The sequence below is a fragment of the Aptenodytes forsteri genome, unplaced genomic scaffold (assembly GCF_000699145.1).
Source record: "Aptenodytes forsteri isolate BGI_AS27 unplaced genomic scaffold, ASM69914v1 Scaffold7, whole genome shotgun sequence".
In the NCBI taxonomy this organism is placed as follows: domain Eukaryota; kingdom Metazoa; phylum Chordata; class Aves; order Sphenisciformes; family Spheniscidae; genus Aptenodytes; species Aptenodytes forsteri.
This window is the reverse complement of record NW_008795919.1, coordinates 2,417,320-2,429,728: the sequence shown is the minus strand read 5'-3', so window position 1 is coordinate 2,429,728 and position 12,409 is coordinate 2,417,320. Positions and strand designations below refer to the sequence as shown.

Sequence of the window (12,409 nt, the reverse complement as noted above, 5' to 3'; positions counted from 1 at the left end):
AAAATAACCCAAGAACTCCAGCAAGTTCCCTTCACCTCTGTGCCTCTTTCTCCTAGGGCTTACATCTTCCACGGTGGAAATCAACTGCCCGGTCCTTTTCTCCGAAGGCCTGAAACACTCAGCAGCCTCAGCCCTGCTCCGCAGAGGGTGCCACGGGCGAACAGCTGCCTTGACAAGTGACCCGGCTTTTGCTGGTCACATAGGACCTGCCAGACACCAAAGTAGGGACAGCAAGGCACCAAGTGGTGCCGTTCAGAGATCCTGAGATGTAAACAGGCCCCAGTAAAAGATGCAGTTTTAGTGATGATATGACACATTTCATAAAAATAAACTGCAGTCTTAAGATCTTTGCTTAAGATGGAAATAAAACTCTCAACCCATAAACCCAATCTGCTTTCAGTATAAAGAAGTTTTAGGTTTTCCCTTTTGAATTTATTTTTGTTGAGAAAACCTGTTTTTGTATTTTACATTTTATACTACAACCATGTTTTAAGCATTCAAAATAAAGCATTTGGGGTGGCCAACAAGGACTTTTTTGTTCAAATTTCCCCTTGCAACAAATGAAGATTTTTCCACGCTCTATCACACTTCCAGAACAAACCTGCATTTCTCTAACTCAGACCTTTAGTTTTTATTTTTTTAAGGAAAGTGCTATAAATATCTGCTAGGTACAGAACAAGAGTCCTACCGATGCAAAGCGGAGGTGGGTAGTTCCAGCGGCGGACAGTGCCTGGCATGCAGGAAATATGAGAGTGGCCCTGGAGGAGAGAAAAACAAGACACAAGGTTTGGAGGGTCTCCCTGTATCCCAGGTGTTTGTTCTTGTCCTTTTTGTTGGAAAACGTTCGGTACCTGAAGGGCGTAGCCTGGTTCACACTGGAAAGAGACGACATCGTTCACTAAATAGCGCTCGCCGATCTTCAGGCCGTTCCCAGGAACCGGGGGCTCCGGGCAGCTGGACAGACCGACGGCTGCGAAGGCAAGAGCGAGATGAGTGCTCTGGGAAGCGGGGATGGGGTCTGCGCTGAAGGCAGAAGGAACGGAAACATACACCTTCATTTTATCCCAGGCCCCTGTTTACCAACAACCTCCACCACAGACGCTGGGTGGGAAAGTCCCGCGGCCTTTGGATTCTCCGCAAAGACACCCCTGATCACGCAGTATATTCCCCTGTGTTACAGGGCATGTCCAGGATGCCAAGGTATTCACGTCTAGTGCTTTCACTTTATCTGGAACACACTTTTTTTAATGTACAAAGGTGTCACAAACAATTTTGTGATTTGTGGCTAAAAATGTTTTTGGCTGAACCCTAATGACTTGATAGAAGAGCTGCAGCTGCGACACATGTCCACTGCAAAGCAAAAAAAGGGCTCATTCTCAACGGTTCACAAAGCAAAACGCCCACCATGAACCCTCCCTATCCGAGGTCCGTACTCCTGTTACGCGTACGCTCCTTTACCAGCCAGGCAGCATCTGACAGAAGACCGGAGAGGATGCAAGAGGGAACTATCTGCTGTCCCTCGCTGGCAATACCAAGGGCATACAGAATGCGTTGTATGTAGTTTGTCCCTTTGTGGGCAGAAGCAGCACGGCTTCGTTCTCCAACCCTATTCTTCCTGTTTGCAATTACAGATTGAATTTACCATGAGATATAAGCAGTAGTAAGCGTGGCCGGCCCTTGATGATGCCTGCAGAACACCCTACGAAAATTTCATTCAATCCCATTTCCAACTGGAGCTACATTTACAACTGGGAATACCCTGCTGCAAACCCAATTAACAATCCCTGAAGTCGTGTGGCGGGTGATGCACTCTCCTTTACACACAAGCCACCCCCTCTTCCTTCTGCAACACCAAACGGAGATAAAACGAAGACCGGTGCCTGCAGTCACCACGCACCCACCATGGCTCAGCTGCCTGCCAGCACCTCCCTCGCTCTCCGTGCTGGTGGCTGCCACTGAAAGATAACCTTCTGCATCACTGCAAGGGCTAACGCTCTGCTTAAACCCCACAGTCCGCAAGCTGAGCCGAAAGCAGATGAAAAAAAGAAATGAGAAAGGAGATGCTGACTCTCCTCCTGAAACCTGAGTCACGCTTCCCAGCAAGAAAACACGTAGTCCCTCCCCACACATGGCTGCATTGCTTGACCTTCAGAGAGACAAGAGAGAAAATAGCTTTAAATAACTTCCGATTCAGGTCAGCAGCACTGAGTTGCACTCAGTCCTAAATTGTTCTTACTCTGCTTTGGCTTTTGAGCACGTAGAGATAAGAGCTTTGCTTGAGGAATCCAGTGAGGGAGAAAGGGGAGGAAAACTCTGGTGTTTTAGCTCCTCTCTCAAAACTTCCTTGCAGCACCTCTAACCGAACAAAGACAAAACCTGGGGCTCAGAGCTGTGAAATTCCAATTGTACAAGCAAAGCAAAAAATATATTATTTCCAGCTGCACTGAAAATCAACACCTATTAATTTTCTCAGCAAAGAAACCAAACAAGCCTGATAATCCCAAGCCTCATGAAAAACCTGAACATGATTGTTGCAATGAGGTAATATGATCCTCAGAGAACTTATTTTCTGAAAAAAAAATAGAGAAGAAATATAGAGTCGCAGCAAGAGAATTTCTAAAACAACATCCATTTCTCCAGCTCCCAGAGAGCAATCTGGGGCACACTTTCTTTCCCCAGTCTTGTTGGTTGCTGTAATCTTGCTGGATCCATTAATACGCAAGGTTTCTACCGGCAAACCCAGTAAAACCCGGAAAGCTTAGTACTAGTTGGCCCCCTAAAAGCACACAGTCTCTGCAGTCAAACAGCTATGCCATTTCCGTGGACATTTTACAAAATGAAACACACTTTCAAATCTATTTGCTGCTTTGGAAAAAATAAGCAGAACATTGGTTGGCTTCAGAGACAAACACAAGATTTGTGATCAGAACCAATTGTCAGACATGGTGTCCAGCAAGAAACAATTATGTTTGCATTGCCCCAAGGAAGATTGCGTGAACAGAGACAGCAGTCCCAGCACATCTCTCATCAGCTCACCATCACTGCTACCAACGCAGGAACAGAGCCAGACCATCGCCACGCATTAACCAGTCCCCTGAGAGCTGCACAAAGGCCAGACCGGCGGCTCCTGGCCCTGTCGCACCCATATCTTTAAGTACACTGCAAATGCACAAGCCTGCTTGCTTTCCTGACTGCTAGCTAAACATTCAATTTAGATGTGCTGAATAGAGCTGAGAGCTGCTATTCTGCACCTGCTTGCTTGTACACTGTCTGTGCTGCTGCCGGACTGTACCTGAATAATTCAAGCCCTTGGTACAGTACCATCGGCGAGATAACAGCCACCACCACTGCGACCCACTGCAGCTTGGCTGTAGCACACCTTTCCTGAACGGACATCTGCTCCAATAGCAGGAATCAAAACACAGACATGGGGCAGAACAAATTTTTGGCATCCTTATCCAAACCTGACCACCCTTTCCCAAGAGGCTCTCTTCCCTGCCACGTCTTCCAGTTTTAATCAGGTTTGTTCTCTTACCACTGAGGATTTTTTAAAAACATAGTCTCTGTATATCATCATATATAATGCTGTTCTCAGGTCTGTATACCCAGAATGAGAACTGAATGAGACCTGCTGGAAGCAAGGTGCTGCTGTTCTGCCAGGGTGTCGGCATAATCCGTAACGGATGAACCCGCTAAACTGTCCAACACAACACAGGGGGATAAAGGAGTGGGTGCCTATGCTTTGCAGTGCCTCCTTTGGAACATGATCTCAAAGCTTCCCATTTAGTTCATGCCAATGTGCCTCCCTGAGTTGGAGGCTGCAAAAGGAGGGTGGCCATGCATTCGTATCAATCACGAGGGAAATTATGCTGTCCAGTGTCTGGACGCTGCACCTCTAAGCACAAAGCAGAGAGCGATACCATGCCAGCAGACAAGCTGAACAGGATCTAGCTGCGTGCCCTGGCAGCGAAGGCAGCTGACGGTGTCCTGGGCTGTACAGACAGGAGCACAGCCAGCAGACGGAGGGAGGCAATTACCCCCCGCCTCTACTCAACACCCATTAGACAGCACCTAAAATATTGTACCCAGTTTTGCGCCCCGCAGCACAAGAAAAACATTGATAAAGTGGACCGAGTTCAGCAGAGGAGCACCAGGATGGCCGGGGGTTGCAGCACTCATCCTGTCACATAAGGCTGCCCAGAGCGTTTGTGCAGTCTCCATCCGTGGAGTTTTTCAAGCACAGGCTGCATAAAGATGTATAAAGCGAGTAATCTAGTTTTATCTCTTATCTGACCCTGCTTTCAAGCAGGGGGTTCGATGAGACAACCTCTGAGGTCCCTTCCAACCGGAATTATCCTATAAAGATCTGTCTAGCCCTTCATGCTGTTTCCAGCAATGACCAATATTGAATGCAAAGAGCAGGCAGTCCCTCCCAACCTCTGGCAAGCATCATTTTAGGCACTTCCCAAGCGAAGATTACAGCACTGTGCTGAACAGGCCAACTCTCCATGAGTTTTTAATACTTTGGCCTCCACAACTCCTCCTGCGCTGCAACACAGAAACCAAGCAGGTGCTACAAAGTGCATCAGCAGCAAGATGAGGGTCGCCCCATGACCCCATATCTCCTCTGCTGCATCTATTCTGCATTTAACGCTCACTCCCTCTCTGCAACTTGAGAGCAGGAAACCACATAAGCGTGGGCCTTAAAGCTCACCGCACCTTCCCCACTAAGCAGCTTCGACTTCTACAAGGCAATGGCTCCATAACCATTTCCCCATCGTTCAGAGGAACTGTGAGATCAAGGCTGAATTGCTCTTACTTTTGTATTCCAGGTGAAAGCCAGCAGCAGAGACACTGATATCCGAATAGAAATGCAGATAGAGCTGGTTTGAAGTGCTGTTCAGCAGCGCAGGCACTGTAGTTCCTGGGAAAACAAGAGGTGCACAAAGATACTGAAGAGGATTCTTTTTTCCTCCTCCGTGTCCTCAGAGACTAGCTACAGAAAAGGCTGAGAACAGAAAGTCCTTTAACTTAACAAGCTCTGTTGGTTTTGATCAGGTTCTAATGAGGCCAATTGAGAAATACCCAAGGCCTCTCCGCAATGGCCTTTTCAAAGTCTACTGATGAATTTCATCATGTGAAGTTTTACCACTTACAGACCAGACAGATTAAAAGCATCGAGAAGGGAACCGGTGATGAGAAACAGCATGGGTGGAGCGCAGGTCGCCCGCAAGGTGCGGATTCCTTCTCCTGCCTCATTCCCTGGAAGCTGTTGCAGCACCAGGTCAAGGCAGTTCTATCCCAAATGCAGTGCTGGGAGCAGAGTCTGCCGGGTCTTTACGCATGACCCTTCTCCTTGCCAACCTCAAAGCACTTTGAACACATCTGTTCATTAAATAAGCAAGAATCGGGGCCATCGGTTTGCAAGCGGCTCTGCTGTTTGAAAGCTTTACAATGCTCTTGGGCTGCTTGCTACTCCCTGCTCTGCTAAAAGCCACGGTCCCCACTGCCGAGCAAAAGAAAGGTTGTTTTGTAGCTCTTCATCCATTTTGGTGCAAATCGGCCAGGTTAGGTTAACTTGCCAAGCGCAATGGTCTGAGCTAACCCCAGGCAACCCAGCAGTGCTGCGGGAACTCCCGCTTCCAGGCTGTGGAAGTGCTCATGGGTTTTCACAAAAAACCCAAACCTACCCCACTGGTTTTGTGTTTAAGGCTCTCTATCAACATTTTCTGCAGGAAGATGGTAGTCAAATTCCCAGTTCAACAAAGCATACGATTCCCTTTAAGCACAAGCTTAAATCCATTCCGAGTTTCTGAAGCACTTAAGCGTATGCTTAATTTTATGTACGTGCTGAAGTCCAGCTGACGTGAACAGGAGTTAAGCATGCACTGATGGGCTTCACTGAACATGATGCTGAACACGTACCAGAGAAACTTCCCAGCATGGTAGCTGTGTTATCTCCTCCATCGAACACTTCCAGGGAATCCCAGTTCTGCTCAGTAACAAAACTGATCACCTGGATCTGAAGAGAAAAAAGAAGAAACAAACAGTACAGCTCCTGCAATCATGCTGCTAAACCAAAATAGTATCAATGAAAGGGCCACTAATAAAGTTAGCAACACACCCTGGGGCTTGAAGTCAGCACTGCTATTTATCTGCGCTAACGCACTGGCAAAACTCGGGGACCTATTGCCTTTGACCACCACCATTAGGGTTATACGGCTATTTTCCAGCAAACTCCACACTCCAAACTTCCGTATGGGGGGTGCTGTCTTCTGCTGCTACAAAGGGAGAGCTCCTGTCATTTCACAGCTAATTTACGGCAGCTCAGAATCTGAGCCTTTTTTTCTGTTTTGAGAAATCCCTGAAGACTTTTGCAACACTTCCAAATGAGAGCAACCACTAGCAACCCAAGAGCTAAAATAAAAACAAAGAAAACCCCACGAAACCACAAGATTTTTTAATCCAATGCAGTTTCTGCAGCTGCCTTGTTTCTCCGCTTTTAGTCAAGTCACTCAAGTCACATTTTCAGATTTCCCACCTTTCTCTGCCATACCCCATAAGGTTTGGAGGCTTAAGGAAGTCACTTGACTCTGTTAGTTAGAACATCAATGCAACCCTCAAATGAGTTACATCATGAGATCTGATAAATCTGCATTTACACTGAAAAGCAGCTCTTATACTTGAGCAAAGATCTACATGTAACTGCATAGATTTGTTTTCCTTGATTACCGTTAAAACGGATGCTGCCTTTATTCCTAAATACTGGGAGTTCAAAGCATTCAGTGTCCCATTAAGAAAAATAAGCTGTGCTGTAGGATCAAGGTTGGTCAACAGCCCGAGAGGGTCAGACAGCAAACCTGAGAGAAAGCCAACAGTATTTGGAAAAAAACAGCTTTAATCTGTAAGCTCTAGACGACATTTTCAAACACTGGGTACCTTCAAATTAAACTTCTAAGCAAAGAACCTTAAAGACAAATCAGGAGCATAAATGGCTTGTACAACTTGGCCCCAAACAAAAGGCTTCATTTCTTGGCACACAGCAGAAGCCGCAGATGTTCGGCGCCGCTGCCGGTGGGTTTGGGGAGAATGCCGGTAATTCGGGCAGGTGGATTTCCCTTTACTTCCAGCCTTCACACATCTGCTTACTGCAGAGCCTCAATTCTTCGAGGTCTCTTTGGACGAAGATTTCCTACTAAGCCTAACGCTTGTGATCTGCAGTCGCCCTGCTGAATTCAACAGAATTACTCCCTTAAGCACAGAGCCCAGCAGGACACGTTCACTGGACTGAACGCTGTGAAGAGGTTTCAGCGCCCTGCAAATCCTGACTGCACGCACCCATATGCACACGCACGTGCATGCACACACATGCACCTACACACACCCACCCTGCCCTCTGGTAATTCTGTGAAACCCCCCTCCCTTTTTTCCTGCAGTGTTCTTATTCTGTATTTACTCATCCACTCCAAATATGCCTTTGCCCTGCTAAACATAAAATAAAACACACGCACACTTAAAAAAAAAAAATCAAACCCCGTTATTTCTGCCATTTTAACCTTTTTCCTCCTTGGTTTATTCTGAATAATAAAGCAGGCTATAAAGTTCCTACAAAGTTGTTTAGTTTGTTTTTGGTTTTTTTTAAAGAAAAGTAAGTGGAGTTCATCTAGCAGAAATTGCAGTGACCCCTGCAGAGCCATTACTGATCACACTGACCAAGTCAATACCTTTCAGCCTGCATAATTACACCCCTATTGTGATTTACATTATTGAAAGAGAACGTGGATTGGGAATGTGCATTTTGTTTGCTCTTACAGTTTCTAAATTATTTATTCTCCTCGCCCCCCAACTTAACGGAATAAACATTTTTAAGGTCCTAATTCTAGTCTGACATGTGGATTCACAAGGGATCTGCATCTATTTGCTGCCATGTATATAAATTAATTCACTCAGGAAGGTTTGCCACAGGAATGAATAATTCATGGCAGAAGTGCTAGCTCGTACACTGATTACATAAAAATCCTGCCAATGACTCGCCGCTACCAAGAAAGCTTTAATTTCACCTCCTCCTCTGATTTACAGTTGTTTAACCTTTAATTGTTGTACAAAATGAGGGTAAACTGATGCTTAAATTAGTATCTAATAACTGAGAACATCTCGCACACAAAAGCGGGTGACTGGGGAAGTAGAGCCGATGCGAGTGGGGCAGGTTACGCAGCCGCTGTGCGGCAGCCTGGCGGGTCCAGCTCTGCGGCCATCACCCTGCCTCTGGGCTGCTCCCCAACCGACAGCTCCTGCACAGGGCTTTCTGTGGCTGTTCTACTTCCTGGGGGCCAATACCTTTCGCAATGCATTTTTCCCCCATAGAAGACGTCCAGTGGAAGTCCCAGTGTCACAAGCTGATGCGATCCGGTTTGATGTCGAGGGAAGGTGCCATCCCGCAACTGGCCTGTGTCTAAGGCAGAGCTGAGGGGCGGCGGGTCCCTCGGCACACCAACGGCGTGGTGTCCCCCACACAGCTGGAAGCGGAGACCCCAGCACCGGTGCGGGTCCACACGGACTCTCGCCAAGCACCAGAGGAAGGGGTTACACTGAAGGATCATGGTCCTGCCCTTCACCAAAACCTTCCCACTCTAGACCTAAAAACTGAACTTAAGGCTCTGGCAGCGTTAAAGCTCAGCCACAGGATACACTCTTTTGTTTGCACGCGGTCTGTGCTAGACTCCAAAATATCTATTTCCCTTGCAAGGGATCACATCCAGCAGGAAAGGGGTTAAAAAAAAAAAGAAATAAAGAAACCTTTAAAACACTTTGGCATTACATTTTCCAGTTTTACATGCGAGAGCCGCATTTGCACAACCAAAGAGGTGAGAAACAAGTACTTGGGAATAAAGACATGCTTCTTCCACAGGCTGAGAAGTGGCAGCGAGGGTTTGCATTCAGAACGTGGCAATGCAGAATACAGCCGTCTATTTACACCGCTTTAAAAATTAAGTGAATTATCACCTCCTGATCCCAGGAGTCCCGAGCAACTTGCAAACTGCCTCAACTGTTCAGACATTTGGCTGAGCTAAACGGATCCTCCTGCCATTTGGGGGCTTTGAGAACAGCTAAAATTTCAGATGAACAGGAAGGTATCGACAGTGAGCTCTGAGGCTTTTGAAAACACTATTTTAAATGGCTTCAAAAACAAAGAGGGGAGCGGAATTTGCTGGACTGGACACAGTGAAAGCCTGGCAGAGGGCACAAAATATTATTCCAGGCTTGTGCTGTTTTGCTGTGAAGCCCCCGGTGCTGCTCCCACCAGCTCTGCCACCCCAGACCCAGGTTCAGGTTTCGGTTTGAGTCATGATGGTGGCACCAGGTAAGGCCCCCCTCTGGGAGAGCAGGACTGCAATCCAGCAAGGCAGAGCTGATGTATCAATAAAACTGTTGAGAGAAACACAACTGCTGTGTGCCAACAGCTGTGAGCGCTGCAGAGAGAGGAACCCACCTACAAGTCTATTAGCCAAATACACGATAGAGAAATAAAAGCACTTAATGAACAAAACCCTCGCAGACAAAGTGGTGTAAAGAAGAAGAAAGAAACCGTGTGATAATGAGGCCTGTGGAATGAATGAACCTGTTAAAGAATCCATATCCTGTGCGTCAACTGGTGTCAGGGCAACGCACGGCGAGATGCCTTCTGGGAGGACAAGGCATGTATGTGCTGAATGGGAACTTTATCTAAGGTTCGGTCTGTGACGTTGGGCTTAATTCTCAACATCCTCTAGTCTGCATGACTATTTCTGCAGAGGAATGATAGGGACCACAGAGAGAGCTCATTTACCTGGAGACAATGAACAGCAAAGCTGTAATTGTATAATCACACTGCTGCAACTCTGCTGGCATAACAAATCCACGCAGGCACTCCAAGCAAGCAACTCTTCCTTGGTGTAGCTTTCATTGCTTTCAACATTGCATAATTAAGCAGTATAAAAATATATGCCCAAAATACCACAATTATTTTGTTACACCAGAACAGCCGCATGGCTCCAGTTGATTTCCCACGGAGAGTGCTTCCAGGAGGCAAAAATCCATTGAAATATTACCCGCTTTTGGCAGTCATAGTGTAAATGAATGTCTGATTCCAGAGAACTACACATTCAATCGATCTCTTTCCTATGAGGAGCAGCAACTTCGTAACACGTGGCCTCTTTAAGTGCACCAGATACTGTGCGTTCTCCTCTCTAGCTCACGCTGCAGCGACAGCTGCTAACACTGTACCTGTATTCCTGCTCCTTCGGGGACTGTTATCTTCCACACGCAGTTGAGGCTATTCAGGTATGGCTCAGGGAAGCCAGGGGACAGGATGGTTCCTTTGCGTTCAGTCAAATTTCCACCACATGGCACTGAAATAAGCAAAGTAATGCTTGAACATGGAAGGACTTGGCTTTATACTAAAACATTCTCTTTAAAACATCTGTCCATGGACAAAAAGCAAGCAGAATTGGCTCATGATTTAAGGATAAGGTTTGTTTGAATAATCCTCTTTTCAGTAAATCTCTCATATAACTTCTAACACAAGCAGTGCACAGCCCTTAGGTGTGGGGAACACTGGGTACATCAGCCCACGAGACCGGTTCTCTAGGAACTGCTCTCCTCCAAAGATGAAAGCAGCTTTCAGACAGATCTAATTTACTCTAGATGCTGTGCCAGATCCCACAACTGAGTATTGGATCAAAAGGTCCCCTCCCTGACATTTGGGGTTAACTGCCCTTGTTCATAGGCAGGCCTGGCTTTTGTATGTAGGAGGTATGAAATAGTTGGGGGTTTTTTGTTTCGTTGGTGTTTTGGTTTTGTGTTGTGGGCTGTCTGTGTTTTTTTTAACCACCCCAAAGGATGTAATTTATTTTTCTAGCACAAACTGCTGAACCACTTTGTCTGGACTTCCCCAAAACCCAAAGATACCTACCCACACAGGTGGGTACCGAAACGTTCCACTGAGCCAGTGCCCCGGGCATGGTGAGGCACTCGATGCTCCGGGAGCCCTGGAGCATGTAGCCAGCGCTGCACTCGAACCGCACCACCGCCCCCACCGCGAAATCGCTGCCCAGCCGCCGGCCGTAGCGAGGCTCCGGGACCGAGCTGCACTGGGCGGCACTGGTCCGCGGAACCGCTTGCATTGCAGACAGGAGGAACCAGCAGGGGAGTGTGCAATTGCAAAGCAAAAACAAAACGAAAAACGGTTAGAGCAAACGTGAAATATGAAGTACCAAGTTAAAGATATGTTAAAAACAACATAGGAATCTGATTATACCTAAAGCCCAGAGAGCGGCTGAATCCAAACATGACCATTGAGAAGAAAAACAAATAACATTTCACTCAAACTTCTGTCAATTCAAGTGTTACTTGAGTAAGTAACAGCAGTAAAAGCAGCTAGGACATTACAGAACCATGCATGCTTTCTAAGATGAGACTGTTTGCCTTCAGAAAACTTATCAGCACATCAGAAAGGTCATTTATAATAGGGAAACCAAGGCATTCAGCCGCGACTTTCCAAAAAGTTGGTTTGCCATATAATGCTAGAGCCTCAGCAGAAAACCCTTCAGGTTTCTCAGCTCACTTGGCCTCATTACTATAAAGGACAGCAATTCTAAACAATCTTCTTCATGATGAGAAGGGTAAGAGAAAGAAAAGGGGAATTTAAGTTGTGATGCTGCATCACCAACTGTTGAAATTGCCTGCATTCCTGCTCAATACTGGAAACAACAGTCAAAGAAAGAAATGGAGAGTCTGACAGATAAGTGAGGGGAGAAACGAGTCACAGAAATGTCTATTGCTGAAGAAGAAATCAATTTAGATTTTTCTCTGAGTTGCTTTACAACTTATTAGTGTTTAACGCCCAAGTTGCTGGAAGGGGGGAAAACACAAAGATGATGAGCGCATTAGCTATAGTGTTTGATTTGAATTTGATTCAGAGAGATGAACGTCAAACCCGCTGTCAAAGGCATCAGGCAAGATGATCAGCAAGAAGCTGAAGTGTGTCAGTGGTCTGGGGAGGGGAACGGAGAGGCAGAAAGGAGCCACTTAGGATGATGCACTACTTTGGGCAAATCCAAGATAGCCAAAATACTCATGGATCTGTACCCCTGCTCACATAACCCCAGCTCAGCCATTTGTGACCGACGAGCACGTGCTTGGCCTCTTTCCAAACCATGGAAAGAATCGTGCCTGGGTGCTTGACCCTGCAGCTCCGCTCTCCAGTTCAGGCTGCTTTCAACACGCTGCTTCAGGCTTCCGCCTCCTTCACCTCGGGGGAGCTTGCCATACACGTGCATCACTGGATGGGGGAGGCTGATGCGGGAGGCTTTGGGAGAGAGAACTCCTTGTTTGTGTAAAAATGAGAGGAAATGCCATTAAAGCCTGGCCA

General features: G+C 46.7%; 1 protein-coding gene across 1 annotated transcript in view; it reads right to left on the bottom strand.

Moving 5' to 3' along the window:
- The window catches only part of CSMD2 (CUB and Sushi multiple domains 2), a 310,684-nt gene that overhangs the window by 58,842 nt on the left and 239,433 nt on the right, over nt 1-12,409 (bottom strand). The window contains exons 34-39 of the mRNA XM_009284828.2: nt 10,952-11,155; nt 10,264-10,388; nt 5,926-6,022; nt 4,820-4,924; nt 852-970; nt 689-758 (exon numbers count right to left, since the gene is read on the bottom strand). Of these exons, the coding sequence (XP_009283103.2) occupies nt 689-758; nt 852-970; nt 4,820-4,924; nt 5,926-6,022; nt 10,264-10,388; nt 10,952-11,155 (720 nt within the window). The remainder of the gene's footprint in view (nt 1-688; nt 759-851; nt 971-4,819; nt 4,925-5,925; nt 6,023-10,263; nt 10,389-10,951; nt 11,156-12,409) is intronic.